The following is a 24,519-nucleotide window of genomic DNA, read 5'->3' on the forward strand; positions in this document are numbered from 1 at the left end:
GACTGACAGGTGCATGAACCAACCGCGAGCCGAGCCCTGCGGGCGCCGACCAATCGCCTGTGGCGCCGAGCGGCGGGGCGGGGCCGCCGGGCGTGCGGCGGTGCGCGCGGAGCTGCGGGGCCCGGCCGCCCCCCTCCTCCCCCCACCGCCGGCGGCGCTCCGGGGGCACCGGACGCCTCAGCGGGGAGCGCTCAGTAAGTGCCGGCCCCGGTGGGCAGCGGCCGCCCGAGCGCGGCGCTGAAGCGCGGCTGCCTCCGGGGAGGGGCGCAGCGGAGGGCCGGGCCGCGGGCGGGGGCTGCCGCGGCCTCCCGGCGGCGGGGACCCCGGTCCCGTCCCTGTGCCGTTCGCCCCGGCGAGGCCCGCCCAGCCCCGGCCGGGCGAGGCGCAGCGCTGCGGGTGGCGGAGCCGCGGGCGCGGAGCGTGGCAGCAGCGCGGCGGGGAGCCGGCTGCGAGCCCCGGGGCCAGTCCGTCCCCGCCTGGGGAGCGCTGCGGAGCGGGAAGGGCCGTATAACCCGTTATCCGTCTAGAAACTTCCCCTGGGATGTGGAAGCATCCCCAGCCAGCCGCGGGCGGCACTGCCCCGACAGGGCTCCGGCTCCGCGTCCAGCCGTTGCTTGCGTTTCTGTCAGTGCGGAGCCGGAGGAGCGGGGACATTGCTTGGGGAGCGCCCCCTCGTCTGTGCCGGGGAGGGCTGGGACCGTGACACCTCTGGCAGCGGGAGGGCGGCGGCTGAGGTGCTCCGGGGCAGCGGGCACCCGCGGCTCGGGCTTCCCCTGCCCTGGAGACGGGTCAGCCCCACAGCAGGGCGAGGCGAAGCCACAAGTTCACACACTGGGAAGCCACATGCCATAGCCAATAGCAACCCGATGCTGCTCACGCTGCTGAATGACTAGAGACACTTCATCTCAGTGAAGTAATGCAGAAAAAATACTAGTTATTGTTTGCCTTCTTCATTCAGAGACCCTGTGACCCATCTTCATCCCTGTGACACAACCCTCTATTCCTGGCATACCCGAGAGGAAGCTGCAGCAGAGAGAGATTAAACCCAAGGCTCAGAAAAGCCAGCAGCCTCAAGCTAGTGCCTGACATCATGATCTGCATCTCAGAGGTGTCGGCCACCGCAGCACTTCCCAGAGACTGGTTTGGAAACGCTGGCTAGGAGAGAAACAAACATGCACTCCTTTCTGCCAGACCCAGCAGAGCCCAGCACAGAGCAGCCCTGGCTATGTGAGAAGCTCTGCTGGTGCTGGCAATGGAAGAATGCCAGCAGCAGCTGAGGATCTGGTTCCTCTTCTGTTCTATTTGTGCATGGACTATGCTGAACCTGCTAGCAATAGGTAGTAGCAGTCCCTGACCCTAGAGCATCCATCAGAGACTTGGGAGTGTGCCCAGCTTGCAGATCAAACTTCCAGCACCAGGATGACAACTGGGGAAGGAAGGTGGTGGGAAAGATCAACGATCCCCAGCCCTAGTGTTGTAAGCCATGGGCCCTGTGCCATACTTGCACTCAGCCTCCCCATCTTGCCCTCTGCAGCCAGGAGCAGAAGGGGCTTGGGAGCAGAAATACCCTCATCTGGACGTAGGACTGTTTGTCTAAACCATGTCCTTTCACACAGGACTGCTTTTAGAGCCAGGTCTCTATGCTTGGGAATCCATCAGCATGGACAGGAGCCCTCATTCCCACTTTGAACAGATTTTCTGCTGTCTAGTTCTACCCTAGCCTAACTTTATTCAGAGGAGCAACGCACAGCAGCTCAGCGTGTGGTCCATACAAAAGAGGTCTAACCCAAGGCTTGGTATCAGCTTCAACATCCAAGTTCCCGTGGTTTTCCAAAACTAACACCACATTAAGATGAAGGAGTAACCCATTTTGTTTCCATAATTCAGGAGCTGTTGAAGATCTAGAGCCATACTTTGCAAAGCCATTGGGCCTGCTTCACTCCTTTCACTTAGGCTCTTTTTCTACTTTTCAATTTCTTGGTTGTGGCTTTTTTAAAACTCTGAATTATTGTCATGGGAAGTTTCCCTGAATAGCACAAATCAATGATTCTCCCTGAGCAGCTGCTCCATCTGCCCAATACCTGCTCAACAGTTCCTTCCCTTTCCCTGCTGGCTTGCAGATCCTGCTGCTGTTGTGGCACTTGGATTTCAGATTTGCCATCTTTGTGCCTGAGTGTCTGTGAAACCCAAGCTCCACTGTGGTCAGAAATGGTCAGGGACATCCTGGTGCCACATGGTTTAAACTCAGCATGCGTGGTTTGGCAGTCAGTGGAGGACATGGTCCCTTTCAGCTGCAATGAACTCGGGTCTCAGGACAGTTGTTAGATGGGATCAGACCAAAACTGCTGTCTTCACGTTTCTCTTAGAAACTCCTGGGAGTTTAACAACTCCCCCAGCAACTCCTGTGAGACGGATGCTGCAGGTGTGCCGAGAGATTTACCTGCTCAGGGAGTTGCAGGATGAATGCTGTGCAAGTGGAGGTGGCTACTCGTGCTGCTGCCTGACCACAGCACGGGCTGGTGCTGTTTGCCCGGTGTGGTTTCTCTGCTGCAGTTGTTAGTGACACATGTTAATCACACTGCTTAACGCGGTTCTGGGCAGCAGTGAGGCGTCACGGTAATGGGAACTGCACAATAACCTCGCCTAGAATAGAAAAGAGCAGAGCAGAACAATGGCTCATGTCTCTTTGCAGGCACATCTTTTTCTATTCCGAGCTCATTAGCCCCTGTGTCCGGCTACATTCCAGTCCAGAGATGTAATGTCTGCTCAACTGCAGAGAAATTACCACAGGACTGCTACAGCAGTTCTCGGGGTTGGCACTGCTCTGGTCCAGAGGTAGCTGCATTTTCTTCTTCTGAGGAAGCAGTTGCTGAAGTGATGTTATATACAGTAGGTTTATAAACAAAGTTTTGCAACTAATTCCCACAGGATCATCTCATGGTGTTTTGCAATTCCTCATCATTTGCACAATAGAAGCATGAAGCAATTAAAGCCTTTCATGTTTTCAGCATGAATAGATCCATCAAATTTCACAACTCCAAACCAAAATTGGACTCATTTTAAAATTAATATTGATAATAAGCAGTGCATGACTAAGCTTGAGTGGGTGCCTTCATGGGGGACTTGAGAAATACTCCCTGCAACCCACTGCTTTAGGGAAGCTGCCTTTACAGAGTGCACGGGGTGAGGCACAGTGGGGCGATGGATAGTGCAGTGACTTACCAGTCACCAGTGACTACCACAACAGGCAAGTCCTACTTCGGATGTGATAAAAAGCATCCTGAGATACGGATGCTTCACACCCAAGTGCCATTTTATGGGATATGTTGCCACTGATAAGGGGATCTGTGTAACTTTCCAAAAATTAACAGCAAGAGTCAGAAGCAGGAAAACGCTGTATCTCCTGTGGTGGAGAGAGGCCTCCTGGCTCAGCCTGGAGCAGACCAAAGATGTGGGGTTCTGAGGCTGTCCCCACATATATCTGCCAAGTGCCTGCAAGGAGGCAGAGCTGAAGCAGTAAGGGGAGAACGCATCACTGACTTCAAGGAACGAGGCATGGCTTTGGGGGCTCTTAGCACCCCCGAAAAATCTTACTCTGAGTGGGCATCTGTGAACTGCTCTCAAAAATTGTACTAGTGCCTTGGGAAGCTTTGGAAAAAGTTCTGCCTGTCTCTAAGAGCTCTGCACTGTTCATTTGTTCTCATTCTTTCCTAGGTTCCTATGAAGAAAACCATCAGTGGTGATGCTACAGGACAGGTCTCACATGAGGGGCCTCGATACGAAGGGCAGCTCTCCGCTTCTGTAGCTGATGGGTGAGGACAACAGCTTGTTAAAAGGAGCTACCAAGAGCTGACAGGATGAGTTACAGCTCACCCTCTGTGCATGACTTGTATCACAGCACCACCACCACAGCCAGGCCAGACCCAGGGACTACTCTGGATGTGACTGTACCAGAAACAGCTACCATAAGCCCTGAGGCTACCAGTTTCAACAGCACCAAAATCCCAGATGTGGCAAGCACTGGACCCAGCCTGAGCACGATGCTGCTGTCCTTTGGGATCATTACTGTGATTGGGTTGGCTGTAGCTATGGTAAGAGAGCCCTACTAAGTATTTTGTGGTCTGTTGAGCGTGGAGGGTGGCAAGGGGGTTCTAGGACTGGGTTTGGGTTGAATAATTTATTTGCATACTGCTAAGGGTTCACTCAGAACTGCTGGGAACTGATTGTTCCTGAGATCCCTTTCTTTATAAGGCCTTTATCCAGTGCTTCTGTATTTCTGCACTCTCCTTGAGGTCTAATCCAAACGGGATGCTCAGCAGGCCTAGAGGAAGCCATATGTAGCACCAGTGTTTATTTTTAATAGCAATAGGAAGTTCAGTTAAAAGAACACAAAGCAAATTCTGTTCTGACTTAACTGGAACAGCTGCGTTGATTTAAACCTTGTCAACACTGGGGCCCTGCAAGAAAGTTCATGCAAATTAACTTTTAAAGCAGACTGTTGAAAACACTTATCTCCTCTATGGTCATGCCTTTTTTGAATTAAAACGCCTGGATTCATTTTATTTAGGCTCATTCTGGGCTGTATTTCCAAGGTTCTACTTGCTGGGTATTAGCAAAGTGCTTGAGGGTTTGTTGTGTAACTAAACCTGCCATTAATGCTGAGGCAGAAGCTTTCAGAAACTATAGTTCTGGGCCTGACACGGGCAATGCAAGTGCTGCATTTCTTCTTCTGACATATAACTACATCATTTACCTGCCAACAGAGAACAGAAGGTAGCAGCAAGCTCCCATTCCTCGTATGAGGAAGAGCTTCACTAATACAGCCATCAGAGGAGCCTACAGAGAGGGACTACTGCAACATTTCATTGCAGGCCCAAGGAGGAGTTATTCCAAAAGCCCTTAAGAACCTGGAAACATTATCCTGGAAATGGTCATAAGTTCCCAAGAGCAACATCCAGCGTTCGTAGTTCTCAGAACAAGGCTCTGGAGGCCAAAAGCCTCACTTTCTTCCCAGCACAGCCACTCTTACTGGCTGACACGAGGCAAGTCACTGAGCATGCCCTCTTTGCTTCTACCCTTCATGCTGGGGAGGGGGTTACAGCACTTCAGCACTGTAGGGAATTTACAGATGGAAATCACAAAGAGAAGGTTCTTCATCCACTCTTAAACTGCAACACGTGTCCTGCAGCCACCACAAATGTGCTGAGCTACACCTAATAATAATAATACTACACCTAATACTCTTACTACTACTAACACACCTAATAACAGGCCACTCGAGCACTTAGTGTCAGACATGGTGTGCCACCAAGCTTACACTGATGCGTATGGAATTTCAGTTTTGGTTGTCACTTCTCCCTTCCCCCGGTTCAGTGTGCAGTGACACCAGACTTGCTGCACCTCCCTTCAGTGTGCTCTGTGCCCAAAATTTCTCTTCCCAGATGTTGCCCATCCTAGTGGGGCTGTTGTAATGATGGTTTTCTTTCTCCTTCAGGTTCTGTATATCAGGAAGAGGAAGAGGTAAGTTACATCTGTTGTTGGCTGCAGGGAACTCAGTGCCCCTCAAAATCCAGAGAATTGGGAAGGAGACAGCGAGATGGGGAGAGTGTAAGGGATGGCTGACCAGGGAGTGTGTGAATGAGGCAGGGGTAGGGACACTGCACTCATGGTACTGACCCACCTTCTATCACCAAAGCTTCAAAGACTCCTCTGTAGCTTTGGAAAGGAAAACATGGATGAGCAGGAGGAGGTTAGGGATCCTGCAAACTCTTCATGCTTATCTATGGGATGCACTAAAACAGAGGGAAGGATCACAAGAATACAAAGAAACTGGGAACTCTGTCATGAGAGGTGCAGATCTCAGGTTTCAGCCATTCCCAGATCCCTGTGTTTCCCAACACCCTGGGCAATGACACTGGCCTTGCGAGGCTGACAGGCTGTTTAGCCTGTCACAGCAGCTGGCAGGAGCATAGTGCAGAGGTGCAGCTATCTACCCCAAAACTTAGTGTCTTGATTTCCTTGTTAAGCTACTGGCTAGAAATAGAGATGAGAGCAGCATGCGGGGAGACATGTCTTGATTCTTTTGTCTCTGACAGCAGAGACACTGGTGAAGAAGACCCATTAGATATGGTACCTTCTCCATGCTTGACTCCTGGTGCCAGGCCTGGCCTGGCCATGGACTTTTAAGAAGTGCTGCTGCCCACTGTAAAATTCCCAAGCCAGACTCTGAAGCCCAGGTCTGGGTACTGCCACAGGAGCAGCTAATGCTTGGCCTGTGAACACAGCACTGCTGGAGATAATGGTTGTATTGGCAAACCCATACAGAAGCAGGGAGGGAATGTGTCATCCTTACACTTGCCAAAATAGATATTTGTGGTGACACTGCCAGTAATTACTTGTGTGTTTCCCACCCCCAAAACTCAGCTACAGCCTAAGGCAGGGCTCAGTGTTTTCACAGGAGCATGCCCACCCATCCATCCTCCAGCTCTGAGCTGCCCAGTATTGAGGAAGACCCCATGGGGTAATAGTTTATAGCTCTGTCACTTGGAGCAGTGATACAAGAATAAGAACAGTCTGTCCATAAGCATCAGCCTCCTGTGAGAAGCTCTTTCCTGTTTTCTTTTTATTATTTTCTGTTCATTTTTATGTACTTCAGCCCCAGCATTAAAGTACTACTCTTAGGCCACTGGAACCAGAACGGGACTTCTACTGGTAGACTCAGCGTAACCTGGCAGGACTGGCTGCTGTGGGCAGGAGGACAGGGAGAAAAGTCACAAAATGCCTAGGCAGTATGTTCCACTGTCTTTGTGCCTCCACATAAAGCTTGATCTTTTAAGGTTTGCAGGAATTTAAATCCATGACTGATTCCTCTGTGCCTAATGCCTGCCAGCATAGATTAGTGCTGGCAATTAATCCCTGTAACTGCTCTCTGGGTATCTTCCACTCCTGCCAGCTGTGTGTAGTAGGTTCTTATCCTCATCCCTGCAGGACAGGACATGACACGACCCTTATCCAGCAAGAGCAGAATCCCTTTACAGCAGGAGAAACAGCCTGCAGGAAGCCTCAGCACTGGGCAGGGAAGGCAGCCTGAGCATGTGTCCTCAACCAAGCCTTTCCCTTCCCTCCCGCGGGCAGGTTGGAGAAGCTACGGCACCAGCTCATGCCCATGTACAACTTTGATCCCACTGAGGAACAGGATGAACTGGAGCAGGAGCTGCTGGAACACGGGCGAGATGCAGCATCTTCCCAGGCCTCGCAGAGCAAGGTAGGCAGCAGGGACCAGTGAGTCTGTTACTACAACCACCAGTCCCTGCACTGCTTTTGTTAGAGTCAAGGAGCTTTTTGTAGGGTTGTTGGGTAAAGAAATCATGTGAGACCTCAGGAGGACTTGTCCCATCTCTGCCAGCCCTGGAGATAGGGGGCTTGAGCATTTTGGAGTGCTTAGGATAGACTGAAGGGTTAGGCAACTAGGACAAAGAGCTTGAGGAGGCAAAGTGCTGGCTCTACTCAACTAGGCAAGAGAAAAGGGCAACTGCAGTAATTAAGAGTGAGTTTACTACAGTTTACCACCCAGGGCACCACAAGGGAGCAGTAGGATGAATGGCATTTTCTGGGAGATGGGGTTTCAATGCCCTCAAAGTATTGAGGTTCTCTTGTCCTGGCCCTGAAAAGCAAATAATTCCCACCCAGTTTTAAGGTATCCCAGCTTTGCCTAAAGATGCAAGTGTGTAACAAGGCCTTGCTGAGGGAAAGCCTGGAATCCTAACAACTAACTGTGCTGCAAGCCCTGAAGAACACAGTCAGAAAGCCTGTACATTATTGTGGCATGGCACATCTGGTCTTGCCAACACCTCCAGGCCAACATTGCTGGGCACAGAGCAGGCATGGCTCCGAAAGAGAAAAGGGAGGAGAATTCTCTCTTTAAATTTGGGAAGAGGGGAAGAAGACTGCTTTGACCACTTCTGAGCTTTCAAAATCATACAGCATGTTGAGAAATTATAAGGTCATTATTGACCACTGACTTACTACATTTGTGAGTTAGGAAGGAGCTTAATAACTTGGCCAGTTGTCCACATGGGTCTTTGACAAGAGACTATCTCCTTCCCCAGTGTACCAAGAGTTAGGAGAAATAGGGAAGAAGGGCTTCTTGCCATCGTTTGCAGCCAACTTCACAGTGTTTTCTGTTTCCTTTGTCGCCACCACCACACAAAAAGCCTTTCTGAAAGCCAGAGCCAGCAGGCGTGGTTGGAACAGGTATGTCTTTTAGCCAGTGATGCAGCCTCCCCTTAGAGTAGACATCTCTCCTTTCTTGAATTCTTCTCCAGCTGCTCCGTGTTGCCCGTGTCTTCCCTTGCTTTTCCAGTTCCAGGAGTTCTCCCAAACAGTTCTCAATTTCCCCACGCTTTATACCTTCAGATAATCTGTAGCAAGCTTAGTGTGGGCAGAAACAGAAAGAGGAGATAGTAAGTACAACTGTAATTATAAAATATTTACCTTAAGACATGCTTCCCAACGTGCTAAAGAACAGAAAGGAGATGTGTGTGTTGGAATATGAAAGTCAACATATTCCATACACTGGTCTGGGAAAGCAAGAAATACTGTTGTATAAAAGCAAAGGATCTTATCCTCCTGAGTAGCACATACTGGGAAAACATCAGATCCCTCTATTAGTACACACAGAGAATTTCCTTTCAGGACATAAAGGGAGAAATGACACAGCCAGAGTTAAACCTAGCACAGTAAAAGCAGATCCCTCCTATACAGGGACTGGCCAGCAGGATACCTTTGATCCCTCCAGAGCTTACTAATGCACTGCTTGGAAAGTCTCAAGTTTAAAGGCTTAACATAAGAGAGGGAGAGTCTAAAACAACAAAGTTCAGTCTATGGCATGTTTTCAGGCCTTCTTGGTGTTTCAAGTCTTTACCTTCTGCCTTGATATAAATAAACAGACCCAGTAATCCAGTGATGTGGGGATTTTGAACTGGCATGGGTGTGCTGACTTGCTCTCTGGCCTGTTGTATTTTCCCATCACAGCCTTGTTAACGCCACATTAGTCAGCCAGTCTCCCCTTAGCAGGGGCAGAATGTAGTTACAATCCTGCGCAGTGTGTGCCCAAGCACATGCACCTGAGCGAAGGCAGACTTGCTGGGTCTCATCTTTCACTGCTTCAATGCAGATTCTGCTGACAAGTCAAGGAGCCCTCCAGAGACCCAGCCGCCTTGTGTTCACAGACGTTGCCAATGCCATCAATGCATGAACAGTACCTGCCCCTGCCCTGGGACCCTGCTGAGACTGGGGAGGATGAAGCCAACAAACCAGTGACTTCCCACAAGCATGGCCGGTCCACTGAGCCCAGCCGGTCACCCCGTTGGTTTGTGTTACAGATGGGCACAAGCACTGGGAACTGTGGTCACTTGGGGAAACAAACCCTTTGTGATGGCACCAGTGATTTTTTGGTGTGTCTGTTACCACTAAAACGTCCTGAGCTGGTGCTGACTGATACCATCCACCAAGCTGCGTGCTTAGGAACAGTGCCTGCTTTGTTGTAGATTAACTTGTCAGAGCACATGGGTGCACTTTCTGGGTCAGGGAAGGAGGTGCATGTTTCAGAGAGTTTCCCTGTTGGTTTTGTGCCACCAGACCCCGAAGAAAGTAATGAATGAGCCTCTCTGTACAGTGAGCACAGCTTTGGCAGATCCTGGAGGGGTGACTGGTGGCAAAGCCCCTTTGAGCAAGGAGAGCTGACTCCCCTGGCTGAGAGCAATCAGAGGCACGCCACAGAAAACATACACCATGGGCTTATCCCCCTTGTGGCACGTTTGCTGCTGATAAATATGCACCCAGGATGATGCTGAAGTGTGGGGAAGTCACTAGCTTTAAGCACTGAAATGGTGAATATTTGGCTGATTACATCTTAACTGAGGAAGTGGCTGAATATCCCAAACTAGAGCTGCCACAGAGAGGAGAATTCACAGAGCTAGAGGCAGGGGGTGACCGTGTCTACATGACTTGCTGCTGCTGCTGCTGATCTAGAAATAATGGTGCTTGGGCCACAGAGAGGACTTGAGTAGAGCTGCGGTTCCAATACCATGTACCCCCTCCTGCTTTGGCTCAGGAAAGTCTCTATGGTGCAGAGTGATATCCAGAAAAAAAGATTAAGCCTTGAAATACTCTCTTTTAAATAAGGAAAAACATGCATTGACCCAACACCATAACAGCCCCATGTGTGCCCCCAGAGGTGACTGAACAACTGCTTCATGCTTTCTTACCTGCCAGGACCTGCAGCCAGAGCCTTCTCTTCTTCCTGCTGAAGGACACAGAGCTTTGTGTTAGCCCCTGCTGATGCAGAAGGTGAGACTAGGCAGGTAAGCCAGGAGTTCCCTGTAACCCTGAAGCATCTCTGCCTGTGTGTCCTTCAGGGCTGCAGGAAGGAGAGAGTGTAATGGGGTCTCTGGCCACCTTGGCATGGGGCCATCCTCTGCAGAGCCTTTGGTGGCCACCAGCCCCGCATGCTGCAGAGCAGGCCAGCAGAGCCTGCACACAAGCATCAGTGCCCAGCCATGCACTGATCACCCGAGTTTTTTGCAGTACATGCATTTGCCAGATCATATCCATCCACAGCACCCACAGGTGAAATCAGGGCAAGCCAGAATTTGAATGCAGATCTAAAAGGTAGACTTATGCAAGGAGACATTTCACTGAGTGGCAATTCAGGCATCATGTGCTTTGTTGCAAGTTTGGACCTGCCAGTTAGGTTTTGTTCTCCCAAATCTCGTTATTCCCCACTGTGATTTTGTTGGTTTCTTTTCCATATTTACTAAATGCAGACTTTTTCCTGGGCATGTGCCACTGACCCTGCAGTGCACAGTTCCTTTCCAGCCCTCCTTCCTTCACTGACACCTCATGGCAGTTTTAGAGGGTTAAGTGGCTTTTTCAGTATCCCTCTTTCCTTTTAAAAATCAGGGAGTTCTGGGAGCCTGTTAGGGCTCAGAATGTCATTACCTGTGGGAAAACAGCCCATCCTCCATACCCAGGGCTATCTGGCAGGAGGCACTCCAGGAATGCTGTTGGAAGGAAATCGTGTGGGTAAAAATACTCACTGTAATCTGGCTTAGAATTTGGACGCTATTGGTGGGTCTCCCCAGAGGTTATGTCTGTGTGACCAGCTGAGAAACACGTACTTCATCCCCACACACACACGCACACTTACCAGCTCCTCCAAGTGCTCGGTGACATCAGATGTCTCCCTTCAGCAGCTGGCATGTCGCTGCCTGTCACATTCCCACACTCTGCAGCAGGACAGGGATGCAAGCGGCACCAGGGGTGCGTGGCTGCCCTGAATCACAACGTTTCCCTTAGAACTCTTAGAATTGGAACTTCATTTGTGGTTTTCAACTCAATAAAAGACAAACGTCAGCTGAGCTGTTTCCTCAAACCAGCGGCCTACTTTGTGCTCTTTACCCAAGCCCATGTGCTGCACAGGCAGCTGCCAAGCAGTGCATCTGCCAGCTCAGGTGCAAACACTCGCACCTTGTTCCACGTTAATGCTCAGATGTATCTTGTATAACAAACACCTTCAGAGGAATTCTCTTGAAGCATTCTTCCTGTAATGCTAGGCTCGGTCCTGTGATGACTGCCCTTAGATTAAAGAAGTACAGATAATAAGACTAAAAGAATATTACGGGTATTTGCTTGCCTGGTACTGGAGTATTCTTTTAGTTCAGTAGCACCTCCTCTCACAGTTCTTGGAAGTATATATGTACAATTTTGCAGAAGCATTATGATGTAATTTAATTCAAGTGTTTTAAGCATTGAAATCTAATTAAATTATTTACATGAAATCTAGTGTGATTGTCTTTTTTGCCCCCCATCATTTTCATTTTCCACAGAAAACTGCTGGAGCGTATCCTCGGTACCTGTTGGTAATTTGTAAGCAGTGAATTCCCCCACTCTTTCAAAGACTGAAGTAAGTGTGTAAAACCTTGGAAGGACAAGCTCTTCGGGGTCAAGGTTTAGTGCTCCCCAGCATGGAACCTCAGAACTCTTCAGGAAGGCTTGATGCTTAGTGGAATAGTCAGGAAAGCAGGAGCTTCCAGCCTCGCAGATCCTGGGCATCCCCAGTGCAGAAAGACAAATTCCAACTTGTCTGTTTGCCATATAGCCCTTAACCAGCTGAATTCCTGGACAAACCAGGGGTTCATCAGCTTACCTCCAGCCCACAATAGCCTGCCCACACCGGAGTGAACACTTCAGGCAGTTTAATGATGATACTGTTGGTGTATTTCAGATATGCTTTGTGCCTTATATTCTGGCCCACAGACCCCAAACTTGGAACTGATTAGGAAAGCTGTCAGATTAACTGAAGAGGCTATGCCCAGGAACAGAATTAACTGTATGAAAAGCTAAATAGCTGTATGGCACACAGAACAACATGGGGCATAAACAGACTCAGCTGTGGAGGCTTCTGGATATACACATGAAGCAGAATAGGCTTGTGTTCCAATCGAGCCAGTTATGAGGTACTATAAGACATACAAGAGGATGGAATTAGGTACTAACATTTGGGCTTAAGGGCCTGTCTGTTTTCCTCCATGTGTTTTCCTCATGTTCATTACTCCTTGTTTTCACATAGATCGGTGGGTGCTTCTGAATGACCAAATTTTGGTTTAGAATCCCTAAGACACCAATTCAGATAAAGAGAAACTCACCTTGGCTGGTGATATACGTGTGCCGAGGTTGTTGCACATGAGGAGGAAAAGCAGAAGCCTGAGGTGCTACGTTTTATCCCTTTATTAAAAACAAACTCCAAGGCTAATTTGCAAGTTGCCAACGTACTTTATGCCTTCACCAAAACCATTTATGAGAATCTTCCAAACTTTGCTAGATAACAAACCTCCTTCACCTCCCATGTTTCGATCCAACTGTAATGACCTCTTACTTTCGACTAAGTCAGACCAAAACTGTCTGAGTTTAAAAACACTTGAAATGCATGTGCTTAGAGGTAGGATTTGCCTACACAGAGAAGGTAACTAACTATATGGGAAATAAAGAGTGTTTTATCATTTCAAAAAAGAAAGTCCAGGCAATCCAGTGTGAGATCCAGCTCTCTGAAGTTGGCTGCTATTCTGCCCACCTTTAACAGGCATTGACTTTCATTCGAAGTCTGCACAAACATGGAAGCTGAAGTTACAGATTGGGATTTTAACTACACACGGATTATCTCCTAATAGTGTGGAATTCTGCTTGTTCTCCTTGAAACTTCTATTTTTATGGAGACATGTTTTCTATTGTGGCTTCCCAACAGAGTATTCAGAGGTAGCAAAGACCATATATTTTAATTTTTAAGTACTTTGTATGCATGTCCCAGAGGATACAGCTGACCTAAAGCAAATGGATTTACTATCTGGTTGAGGCAGCTTCCACCCCTACTCCATGCCACCAGCTGAGAAAGCTCTGACTGGTGCCATAAGAAAAGCTTGAGTCTCTTACAGATGCAATTCCTAACCCATTTAGGAGAAGCTGAAGTTCCAGTCTCACACTGTAACAGCTCTTACTCTCAGGTAAGAGGGGTTAATTAAACGGGCAGTACAGCCTTGCAAGCAGGGTACTAAACCTGCCAATTCACCTGCAAATCAGGTAAAGAAGTTGGTAAAATAGCTTGGTCTGCCACTGGAGTGGCCTCTGAATGCAGACATGAGCTGCTGCTGAACTTGTGTGTTCACTGAGGAAGAGCAGCTCCGTAAGCTGAATTCAGAGGAGCACCACTTGGATCATCTCATGGAACCATCAACAGTTACAGATTTGTGTGCATGGTGTCCCACCTGGATTTATCCACACAGCAGGAGCAGGGCGTCAAACTCTTCCCATACCTGGCAGCACACCTCATCCTACAGCTTAAGATCTAGGTCAGTCCCTGTGATCTAATCCATTCAACCCTTGATTTCTCTTCTGTGTGGTAGAGGAGGCACAAAGGTTATCTGTGATGCTGTTTTCTGCTGAGACCACCAAACTCCATACACAAGAAACTACTGCTAGGACAAAATGGGCAGAGAATTAACAGGACCAGGACTCTCATCACTGCTAAACTGGGCAACCAGAAAAAATGACCTAGAGGGAAAATAACCTTTTTTTCTTATCATCTGTCTGCAATCAGCCCTTCCTCTGAAGTCTGCATACATTTTCTTGTGTTAAATAAATACCTGCTAAGGGAACAGACCTTTGATGAAAGGATAACAAATGAACTCAATATAAACTGCCATTTCAAGGGTTTCTGCTAGGCACTGCCATAAATTTAAAGCCAATTATGTTCTGTTGAAATATTTAACACTGTAAAGCTAGCCAATTTTACATCTTGTCAAATATAACTGAAATACCCACTTTGTCCCTTTAATAGGCAGGCAGAACATCGACAAGATGGAAAACACCACTGGGATTTCACTGCTTGCAACTGGATATTGGAAATATCCTCAACTCCTCAGAATTTAGCAAGATGAGCTCGGACACCAAAAGCACAAACCTGCACACAATGTGAGACTGAGAGCAGGCAGCTACAACCTCACACCACTGGCTGCTGCTGTCTCCCCAAACTAAACTGTATCACCAAGCTTTTATTTGCATAACTGCAACACTAGAGGACCCCACACACGTACCTTATAGACTGAAGATACAACTAATCTAAACCGAATCCTGAGGCTCTGCAAGGAAACAATCCTGTGTAAACTGGTTCTTTACAGACACGCCTCTGAAGTGGTGAAATCCAGTGGCTGCGACTAAGCTTGCCAGCACTGTGCACTTAGAGTTGCTATCACATTCAGGGGGAGTGCCACCAGGCTGAAAGGTAGTTATAGGAGATGGCCCTGAGTTGATAATGTTAAGATAAACATTTCAGAATCAATCCCCAAGACATGATGGTGGGAACTTTCCTCTAAAGCATCCAAGGGGTCAGCATACTGACCACCAGAGCAACAGCATTAAGCAGGCTGGAAATGCCATGAAGCTTTTTCTTTCAAACATAGTAAAGAGAGGACTCAAAAAACTGTCTTTCAGATGAAAACCCTGTACACAACTGTGTAAAACTTAGCTCTTGGGACTGCTCCATCAATCTGCCTGAGGTGGTATGATACAGAAGTTCAGCAATGAGCTGTGTAAATAGATTTCCATTACTGTATCTGCATTACTGAGTCAATGCCATCTTTCTGTTCAACTCTTGCTGTCCATGGCAGGCCAAGGCACCATGTTATCCAAGTATTTTTAAGAAAGATTAATATGCCTACAAAAGATATACTACAAACTGTGAAAGGCATCTCTCCAACAAGGTATTTGCCATTTCTTCCCCTGAGTCCCTGTTCGGATGTTTGAGGTAAGGCAGCAGGAAACAGGAGAGAAAGCTTGGCTGAAATTATCACAAAGGAAGAATCTGAAATATGACATTAAAAATCCTGTTTGCTTCCCAGTCCTCTGGCTTCAGCAAGGTGTGAACAGGTGGAATACTACTGAGCTGTGGCAGGGATGTTACTCAGAGATCTCCTAAGACCAGTAGTTTTGCCAGGCCTGGAACCCTCTTTTCCAGTGATGCCTAAAAGGAAAGATCATGGGAGAGAGAAAGTTAGAGCTCTGGCTCCAGGAGCCTACCTGCCCAAATGCCCCATTAGTGAGTCACTGCAAGGTTAAAAGGTGGCAAGGACCCACTCCCAAACAACCAAAGGTCTTAACAACATTCCCATTCTTGTACCAGCTCCAGGCTAAAACCCGACAGAATGGCTTCCCCGGCAGCAGGCCTCAGCATGAGGCTACTACTGACAGCCCAGAAGTTACACTGTGTGTGAAATTCCCTGGCCTCTGCTATGCAAACATACATGAGCAACCTCTGCTGTGAGCAGTTATGTATTTCCAAGTGCAACTCTCAATCCACACAAGACACAAAGTACCAGAAGTGCCTTACCCAATGTCATAAACATTGGGGAAGTAGAGGCACAGGAGGTCTGAAAACAGCAAGTGGGGGACATCACTGGCTACACAGGCTTGCTCTGACCTGCAGCTGGCCCCTTGCTTTCAGGAAAGCTGAGGTGATCATTGGGAGGTGACCCAGAGGGAACAAAGTGAGACAAAGGAGTTTGCAGCTGCTCCATCTCTCAAGATACTGAGAAGAATGTAGAGAAATAAAGAAATGCAGAAAGGAGCATGATCCCGAGGCTGCTCCTGGCTTTAGACTGAGTCTTAGAAACTTTGCCCTGAAACAAACTCTTTCTCTCTCATACCCATACTTTCTTAGCCAAACAAAGTTACTGAAAGAAACCAAGGCTGCTTTTGTGGCTTAGGAGGTATGGAATCAGCTTCATCGATCATTCAGTAGCGGTACTCATGGAAGAGAAGACACATACTTCTTTGCCCACACAAACAGAAAACTTTAATAACTGAGTTGTGATTGGCAGCATCTGCAGGCAGCAACCCAGTAAAGCCTGAACTGTTAACAAAGCCCTGCCTGGTCCTGGATAACCTAAAGTCACCATAACCAGTGCCTTGGGAAAAGCAGAGCAGGCTTTCTAGGTAAAGGCCATGGGAAAACATCAGTCAGCTTTAGAGCAGCTCTCTGCCCCATGGCAGGCTTGCAAGTCTTGCATATTTCTAGTTCAGTTCTCCCTGTTTCTTCATTTTTTCCATAATAGACTGATGGAGAAGCAGGGAGTCAGTCAGAGTTTATTTCAGCAATTCTTTCTTAATGTTGCAAACACACAACCCAGGGCAGAACTCTCTCTCAAAGCTGTACAGCATATGAGCTTCAGAACAAGCAAGCACCTGTATCCTCCCATGTCCTCTCTCTAGCACAGCACCTCAAAAATCCTCACCTGAAAGGAAAAAGCAAATTAACAAACCCCACGATGACCGGGGGGGGGTCTGTCTGTGCCTATAGCAAGAGATTAGTGTATGATTACAGACTCCTGCTAACAAATCTCAGCGCAGTAGCCTCCTGCGCAAGTAGCACAAAAGCTTGCAGGCATGTAATACCTTGCAAACAAGCCACAAGATCTACAGTTTCCAGTAACTCAGAACACTAAGTTTCCCCTTTCTCTTTTTACTCAGAAGTTTCTAAGACAGGATTATCACTCACTGCATCTCAAGCTTCTGAGCAAATAACTATTATGAATTTTTCAGAGGATTGCCAGGTTTCATTCTGCACATGTTTATCCCCCCTGATTTCCTGGCTGTTTTCTTTCCTTACAGAAGCACACGCCTTCCCCAGCAGCAGCCCCCTGCTCCATCCCTGGCACTAAGCGTGCAGACACGCAGTGGTTTGGGCTGCAGTATCATGTGCCTCACTGCTGTCTCCCACTGACCGCAGCATCCGCTTATCCTGTCACATCTGGTTCTACCTCATTGCAACAGGAGGGAAACATATTCCTCATGTCACCGCCCTAGGTCCCACTCAAACTGAAAGGAAAAAGAAAGTCCCCACACAGGCTGTGGTTTTGGGCGATGCTCAAGAGCAGTACCAAAAGGCAGGGACGGGGCCGGAGGTGAGCTCATCACCCGTGAGCCTGCGGCCGTGCCGATGTCACCTCACAACTCAGTGGCAGGAAGTGATAGGGGAGCAGGAGCCCGAGAGGAAACTGAGTTGAGCAGCTGAGGTTAACTGCTCTGGCACTGTATCATGTGGCTTTTCCAGGGACTTTCTAAGAACCTGAGGCTGGGTTTGGGTGCCCAGTGTCAGTTAGCTCGCTTCACACGCCACGCTCAACAGTGCTAACGGCTGCGGGATGAGGGAGCAGCTGTGCTGACCACATGGCAGAACAAGGCAACATCTGCCTCTCCTGGGTTGCTGGCCTCTTCCTCCTCAAGGGAAAACACTCAGTGAATAGCTTCCTATGATGCTCACTGAAGGTAGGACTCAGCTGCATGGAAGTTTTCCTGGCATCTACCACAGAAAGAGCCCTGAATGGATGCGCTGGACTTGGATTTGCACTTTCCCAGGGTTGTAGTGAGACTGGGGCTCTGGGTGGTACAGCTCTATGTTCCCACAACTCCAGCCCTGGCAGTGTTCAAGGTCAGGTTGGACAGAGCCTTGGGTGACATGGTGTAGTGTGAGGCATCCCTGCCCATGGCAGAGGGTTGGAAGTAGATGATCTTAAGGTCCTTTCCAACCCAAGCCAATGATTCTATGATAACAGTTATCTGGCCATCTCATCTCAGAGCAGCTTAGATAACTTTGCAGCCCTAAATAGAAACTTGCCAGTGTCATCATTCCCTGTGCTGCTGATGTTAGCAGCTGGATACTAGTGCAGAGAGCACTGCCCTGAGTACAAGCCAGGAAGGAGACAAGAAGACTATCATGGAGGCATGCTGGAGTTAATCCAGAATACTAGGGTGTTCCAAATGTCAAAGGATCATCAACTTTTTTCCTCAGGTAAAGTTAAGACATTTGTGATACATAGAAAATGAAAATAGCCTAACACAGCCAAACAATTTTGCTGAGCCTTACCTATAACAAGGAGCAGAATCTCAGATACATGACTTCCTGGAAAGACACAGATACTCTTCCCATTCCTCTTTTCTGCCTCCACTTCTGTTGAAGTAGTCAAAACCGAATTAGACGGAAGGAATGTGCTAACCCTCCTGTTAGAATGTGCCTGGAAGCCTTCCAAATTCTCTTGTGTCTGTAAAAGTTAACCAGAATGACTGCAGCCAGTGCTAGAGCTTTGTATTTGCTAGAGTGTGGTTTGCTAGGAGCATGGCTGCACAGTTTAGTCTTGTGTAATGATCTAACTTCAAACCTTGTGTGGCTGGCGCTGAGTTCAAATTCAAGCCACTGCTTCCCTGAGGACTTCCTTCCCGAGACACTCTTCCTTCGGCCACTAGTTGAGGCTACAAAGACAAACACCAAAAACAAACAACCCCCCCCAGATAAAATTAGGTATCAAAAGACAAAATTGCAAAGACACAAAGTAGATGGAAAGCAAAAAGCCTTTGATCAACGTTACTTAAATCGAATGGCACAGTCCTGAGAGCGTGTCCATTTGCCACCACTTCCTATAACCAACCATAGCCAAGAGCAAGCACCAGTGTGTCCACACACATTCATGAGCATCTCTGAATGTTGTCAGAATCCATAATAAGCCACCGTTAAGTCCCATAGACAAAGAGCCCCACACTTCGGGAAACACCTCCTCATTACGCAGCTGTGGAGAAAGATTTTCATCCTTGAGAACACTTTCTATATTTCAGGATATTTTCCTGTCCTGGACAACTAAACATTGACCATCAAAAATGAAAACCAAATGGCTGTTCTGTTTCTCCTGCTTTGGTTTTACCCCCAAAACACCCCTTGGCTGTTAAATTCATTTTGAACTGAAACATGAGAATGCTTCACTAACCAAAGTTAGAATGACACATAAAGAAAAAGCAGCCAGTGTTCAAAGAGTTTTAAATTCAATAAATTGGCATAAAGCAAAGATTTCTTTAAGGTTTTTTTTACAAATTATTCTGCAGCTCATTGTTTACAGTAACAAACACCCCAACTTCCAGCTGTGGCACACAACTGAATTACTTTAACCACAAACCCCCAAGCCTAACCCTAGAACTGCAGCTACTACAATCTGTTACAGAAGAGAATGGCTGGAAGAGTCTTTTCCAACCTCACTTGTAGCTTGTTACAGATGAGATGGCTATAAATTATTTCTAGTATGCTACAGGGCAAATCCCTGAGCACCCTGATCCAATTAGACCTGCTTTGAGCAGTGGTTTGAACTCCAGGATTTCCATTTAGGCCCTTTCAACCTAATTGATTCTAAACAAATAAAAAGCAGCAGCAAAGGTACACACACAGCTGAGGGACACCAGGCATTTGGTATCACTATTACTACATCCTGGGAGCTATCAGGATGCTCCAAACTCTTGTCTTGCTGCTTCTGCGTGGCATAAATGTCTCAAGGAAGTGCCAAGTGAATTTATAAGGAAGTGTTTTAAACAGATTGTTATAACAGAAAAATAACTTCCATGGAAAATGTTTTTTTTTTTTTTTTTAAATTGCACTTCCACCACCACCAACAAAAAGAGAATATAGGACAGAAAACTATCCCAGCTGGCTTTATTGCAGATGTTAGCTTCTGACAGCACCCCCATGGGTGTTTGTGCCCTAAAAGATGTCAGAGAGCACGTTCTCAGCACTGCCCGGCTGCCCCTATTTCCTTTCCCACTGCAGGAGCCTGTCTCCAGGAGGGAAGGGGGGTTTCTCTCTGCAGCCATGTCAAGCACACCAAATAGCTACAAAGCAGGGCTGAAGCCATCCCTTTGTCGCTATTACTGTCAGTTTAACCACAAACCAGCCCTACCAGCATCTAAACTGTCCCTTGCTCTGAAATCCTTTCTCAGATTTGTTCTGCATAGGATCCTCAGCTTTATATAGTATGTACTTCACTTCTTTTGGCTTTCCTGAACACCGTCCTTTATTCATGCCCTTCTAGGCCTCCTGCTTCGCTTTGAGATTTGTCAGCCCATGAACAGCACCAGCAGAACTCACTGGTAAGATGGTTTGGCCTCCAAGACACAGCAATTTCTGCTTCCGATGCTTTTCCATAGAGCTTGAGGATCTCAATTTGCAAAGCTGGTTGCTTTAAGTACTGGTAACATACCAGATGGCCTTACACAGTGTATTTAAATAACATACTATAAGTAGGCTTAGAAAAAGCAATGGCCTTCTAGCAAAAGCTAGGTGCTGAACTGGATTGTGACCTTCTCATCTGGATTTCAAAAGAAACAGCAATTGGACAGGTTTATGGAGTAGATCTTGCCTGGGAGATTCAGTTCTGCACTGGGTTTGCAGACAGATTCCCTGCACCACTATTCAATAAGTATTTGTATGCCAAGGTCACTGCCACTTCAGAGAAGTCTTCGAATCTCTCCCACGTCCTTGCACATCCTCCCTGATGAAGATTTCCTTCCAAGTCTCCTGTGTAGCCCTCACAGACTGCTCTATCCCTGCTGAACCAGACAGTGCCTCCTTTCATCACAAGCACTCCTGTGGCACTGCAGCTGTGGAACAAACCTGCGGATTCCTGCAGCAAGTGCACAGCTTGGGTTTGGTCTAGAATTTTTTGAGGTAACAGATACACAGTAAGTAATGGTTTGTGGCTGTTGTGGGATTTTTTAATCACTCCTAATAACAGATAACAGGCCATGAATTTTTCACAGGACTGAATATCCTTATTGATCAAAAGCTTTAATCTTTTTTTCACGCCTGAAATGTTCTATCTTCATTTATTGATTCTTACTAAGCCTTTGTTTGCTGCATAAAAGAGCCTCCTGCTGGCAGGACTCAAAGTTTCATCTCAACAAATTTCTTTCTTTGCTTAATTTTAAGTTTCTTCTTTTGAGACAAACTGACATGCTAAGCTATCACTTCAGTCTTTCAAGACCTCTGGGAAGACAACCCCTCTGTACAAGAAAGGATGGAATCTCTGGTCTGACATTCCAAGCCTGGGAAAGTGCTGTGGAAGACTACTAAATCTTTAGCTACGTACAGCAGCACTCTTGGGCTCTCAGAATTCTTCAGGAACTGAATTTGAGGGTGACTGGAAAGGCAGCCAGAGCTTCCCTGATGTGCTAGGTTTCCAGGCCAGTTCAGCTGAAAGAATGTCATTGCAGATGAAGAGCCTGAGAAGAGCAAACACAACTGAAAGTCTCCCAGGATCTGTGACTGGAGAAGAAGAAAAGGACTAAACCCTGTACTCACCCACTTGCGGGGCCTCCCTCTTGGCCTTTTCCCAGCAGAAGGTTCTACCTTTATTGAAAACAAAGGCAAAAAAACTATTTTCAGCTCTCATATTTACTGGGAACGGCGACTAATACACTGAACCTGGCCAAGGGGACCTTTGTGTAAAGTCCTTGTCAGACAAGCAGCAGCAAACACAAAAGCTGGGGACAGAAGACAGTTGAGGAGGAAGCGTCTGCCCGACTATGCTGGTTGTGATTATTTGGCAGCAGTGGAGGAGAAATGCTAGAAGGAAGCTGCTGAACAGGCAGTGGCAACACAGGAAGGTTGGGAGGTGAGTTAGGACTCATAAAACCCACAATAACTGGTTTACCCACAGTAGCAACTAAAGCTGAGCTGAGTTAGGGGCAACTTTCACTGCCTGTCTTTAAGCTAAGAGAAACCTCCCTGCTTATACCTCTAACAATGCTTCGAAGGAGGGACAGCCAGCTTCACTGTCCTCCATTAAAGAAAATAAGCCATTTACTCTTACCATTTGTCCAGACACAGTAGTCATTTTCTTGCTTCCTTTCGGCCTTCCTCGTGGTTTCTTCACTGGCAATGGTCCTACAGCCCCCTCCTGGGATAGAAGGAGAAAATCATTTAGGCAGGATGATCTCTGGAACAACTTAAAGCTTCTCATTTTAATGTGTGTTAGACTATCTTAAACCAATAATAGCACCCAGACCACTACCTGGTTGTCTCTGCTTTTCCAGCTGTGAAGTGCACTAGAAGGTGGACAGCAATATCCCTACCCCTTTGTCTTCTGGGCTGGGGAAACAAATTCCCAAAACTCTGACCATTGTGCCTGGAATGAGGAGAGAAAAGGTGTTGGCCTCCTCTGCTGTATCTAACTACTGGTGCAGAAACAGAGGGTGATGACACTTGAAAGTCTCCAGACTGCAAGAAAGATCTGGCTAGCTCCTCTCATGCCATTTCCTGGCCTGACACATTAGAAGCACCCCTGAAGCCAGGGGCTGAAATGCTCCAGGGTGCACTTACCACAGAACACCTTGGCTTCCCTTGCTCTTTGCTAGCAAGCTGCTTCCCAGGGCTGCCTGCAAATCCTATTGGACTGATGCCATAGCATCCTCAGGCAGCCTCTTAGGATGATGTGCCCTCACCTGTGGCTGCTTCTTTGGTCTTCCCCTCTTTCTCTTCAGGCCCTCAGTGAGGGTAGATGAACCAGGGTTCATGGGCCTCTCGTTGCTCATGTTGGCACTTCCCACAGTTTCCAGATGATAATCAAACAGGTTATTTTTCCATGGATGGGAAAGAAAACTTATCTCCTCTTTCTTTCCCTATGTTGTTATGGATTCTCCTCTACCTGTAAGACTGAAAAGATGAAAGAGAATCAGGCAAGACAGCTTGCTATTGTTTTTATCAGCTGGAAGAGCCTGGAACAGAGCACATATTTAGAAGCATAACCATGCTTTATAAACATTGACATTGTCTTTCATGGCATGTTCCTCAGCTTCCTGAGGCTGTTGGCCAAAGGAGCTGATTGTTCCAGGAGCTGAGCATGTTGGTACCTGCATCTACCCTTCCCCCCTTGTTGCCCAGTTTCACCTGAACTCAAATGTCTTCAGTTCTCTGAACTCCCCCCTTTGCAGGCTTCCTTTGCCTGAGGAGGAAGGAGGTGGGAGACAAAGTGCTGGTGGTGAGTTATAAATGCCCCATTCAAGGGTGAAGCTTCATTTGGAGCTCCTGTATCATCAGATACCAAACCTAATTCTGAGACCCAAATCCACAGCAAAGACAGCCTTATACCAGGATGCTTGAGAGAGCAAGTATTGGGGTACAAAGGGTACCTCATTGGGGTACAAAAATCTTTCAGAGGTGAATCTGGCTCTGGAGCTGCCCCTCAAGCATTTGTTCCTTATCACTGCTGTCTGGGGAGATGGCCTGACCCCATTTCAGAGCACTCAGCCTCTGGTTCTACATGAGGCTCACTGTTTCCTACAGGACAAGTTACCCAAACCTGAGTATTGCTTGGATCCTGAGCACTGGTTTGTCTACTGGAAGTTTTCTATGAGCAGACTTGCCAGTCAGTCTTCCCCCTGTCCCCAAGCTCAACTCAGCGCCTGCTGTGGTTGGAATGAGCCCTGATCTGACTTGTTTGCTCTAAGAAATCACCAAGATCATAAGCTGTTGAGGGTACATAGGAAACCAATGACTTTCCTTGCTTCTGCTTGAGGTTTCTCCTTTAGCATGTCTGCCAGAGAAGGTGGCAGTCTGATTGTGAGCCTTTACACCCCCTCATTCCAAAGCAGGAAGAGGAGGGAAGAGATCTTGACCTTGACTCAGCTGGCAGCTGAATCCCAGGCACATTAAGAGATGTGGGGCCATAGATCTTGCTGCATGTGAGGTTAACCTTAGCCAAGGATCTGAGATCAGCTCCCAGTCTGCTGATCTCGTTGAAAAAAGCACTTGCAGTCTCCCCAGACCTTGGCCCTTCCTTTTCCTCTTGCACAGCAGGGACAGCTCAAGATGAGAGGGGCTGAGGAGCCTGGCTGGGCAGAGGCCAGCAGTGCAGGCTGAATCCTCTTCTGTCAGTAATTCTTACCACAAAATAAATAGATGAGAATAGCATGGTTGGGAAAGCAACATCACTGTTTGCTTAGGGAAGCAGGAGCACATAGAGGAACAATGCATTTCTACCTTTCGTGCATTGCTGCCTTCTCATCTAGACGCTACAGGTGTAGTCAGCCTTGCCTTTAGAAGCTCTTCTACCTCCACCTGAGAAATGGCTTTTGCAGCTCTCTGCTCTGTTTTGT

The 24,519-nt window shown here is 47.7% G+C and overlaps 2 protein-coding genes across 8 annotated transcripts in view; one reads left to right on the forward strand and one right to left on the reverse strand.

Moving 5' to 3' along the window:
* The first annotated feature begins 92 nt into the window (after positions 1-92).
* C11H3orf18 (chromosome 11 C3orf18 homolog) lies at positions 93-11,840 on the forward strand. The gene is made up of 6 exons (XM_030500954.1): positions 93-194; positions 3,715-3,812; positions 3,899-4,091; positions 5,495-5,520; positions 7,135-7,264; positions 9,176-11,840. Exons 2-6 carry the CDS (start codon positions 3,721-3,723, stop codon positions 9,254-9,256), a joined length of 522 nt encoding a protein of 173 aa, XP_030356814.1. The 5' UTR covers positions 93-194; positions 3,715-3,720; the 3' UTR covers positions 9,257-11,840.
* A 934-nt stretch (positions 11,841-12,774) lies between these two features.
* The window catches only part of LOC115614290 (high mobility group protein HMGI-C-like), a 45,170-nt gene continuing 33,425 nt past the window's right edge, over positions 12,775-24,519 (reverse strand). For 4 of the 7 annotated variants that reach the window (XM_030500949.1, XM_030500947.1, XM_030500948.1 and 1 more), the window contains exons 2-4: positions 22,867-23,077; positions 22,236-22,322; positions 21,234-21,772 (exon numbers count right to left, since the gene is read on the reverse strand). In XM_030500949.1, coding sequence (XP_030356809.1) covers positions 21,401-21,772; positions 22,236-22,322; positions 22,867-22,956 — 549 coding nt within the window. In that variant the 5' untranslated portion in view covers positions 22,957-23,077 and the 3' untranslated portion in view covers positions 21,234-21,400. Of the gene's footprint in view, positions 15,575-18,767; positions 18,859-21,233; positions 21,773-22,235; positions 22,323-22,866; positions 23,078-24,519 lie in introns of those variants that run through there. The other 3 variants (XM_030500950.1, XM_030500951.1, XM_030500952.1) reach the window with 3 other exon arrangements.

This window comes from Strigops habroptila, chromosome 11 (assembly GCF_004027225.2).
Source record: "Strigops habroptila isolate Jane chromosome 11, bStrHab1.2.pri, whole genome shotgun sequence".
Classification (NCBI taxonomy): domain Eukaryota; kingdom Metazoa; phylum Chordata; class Aves; order Psittaciformes; family Psittacidae; genus Strigops; species Strigops habroptila.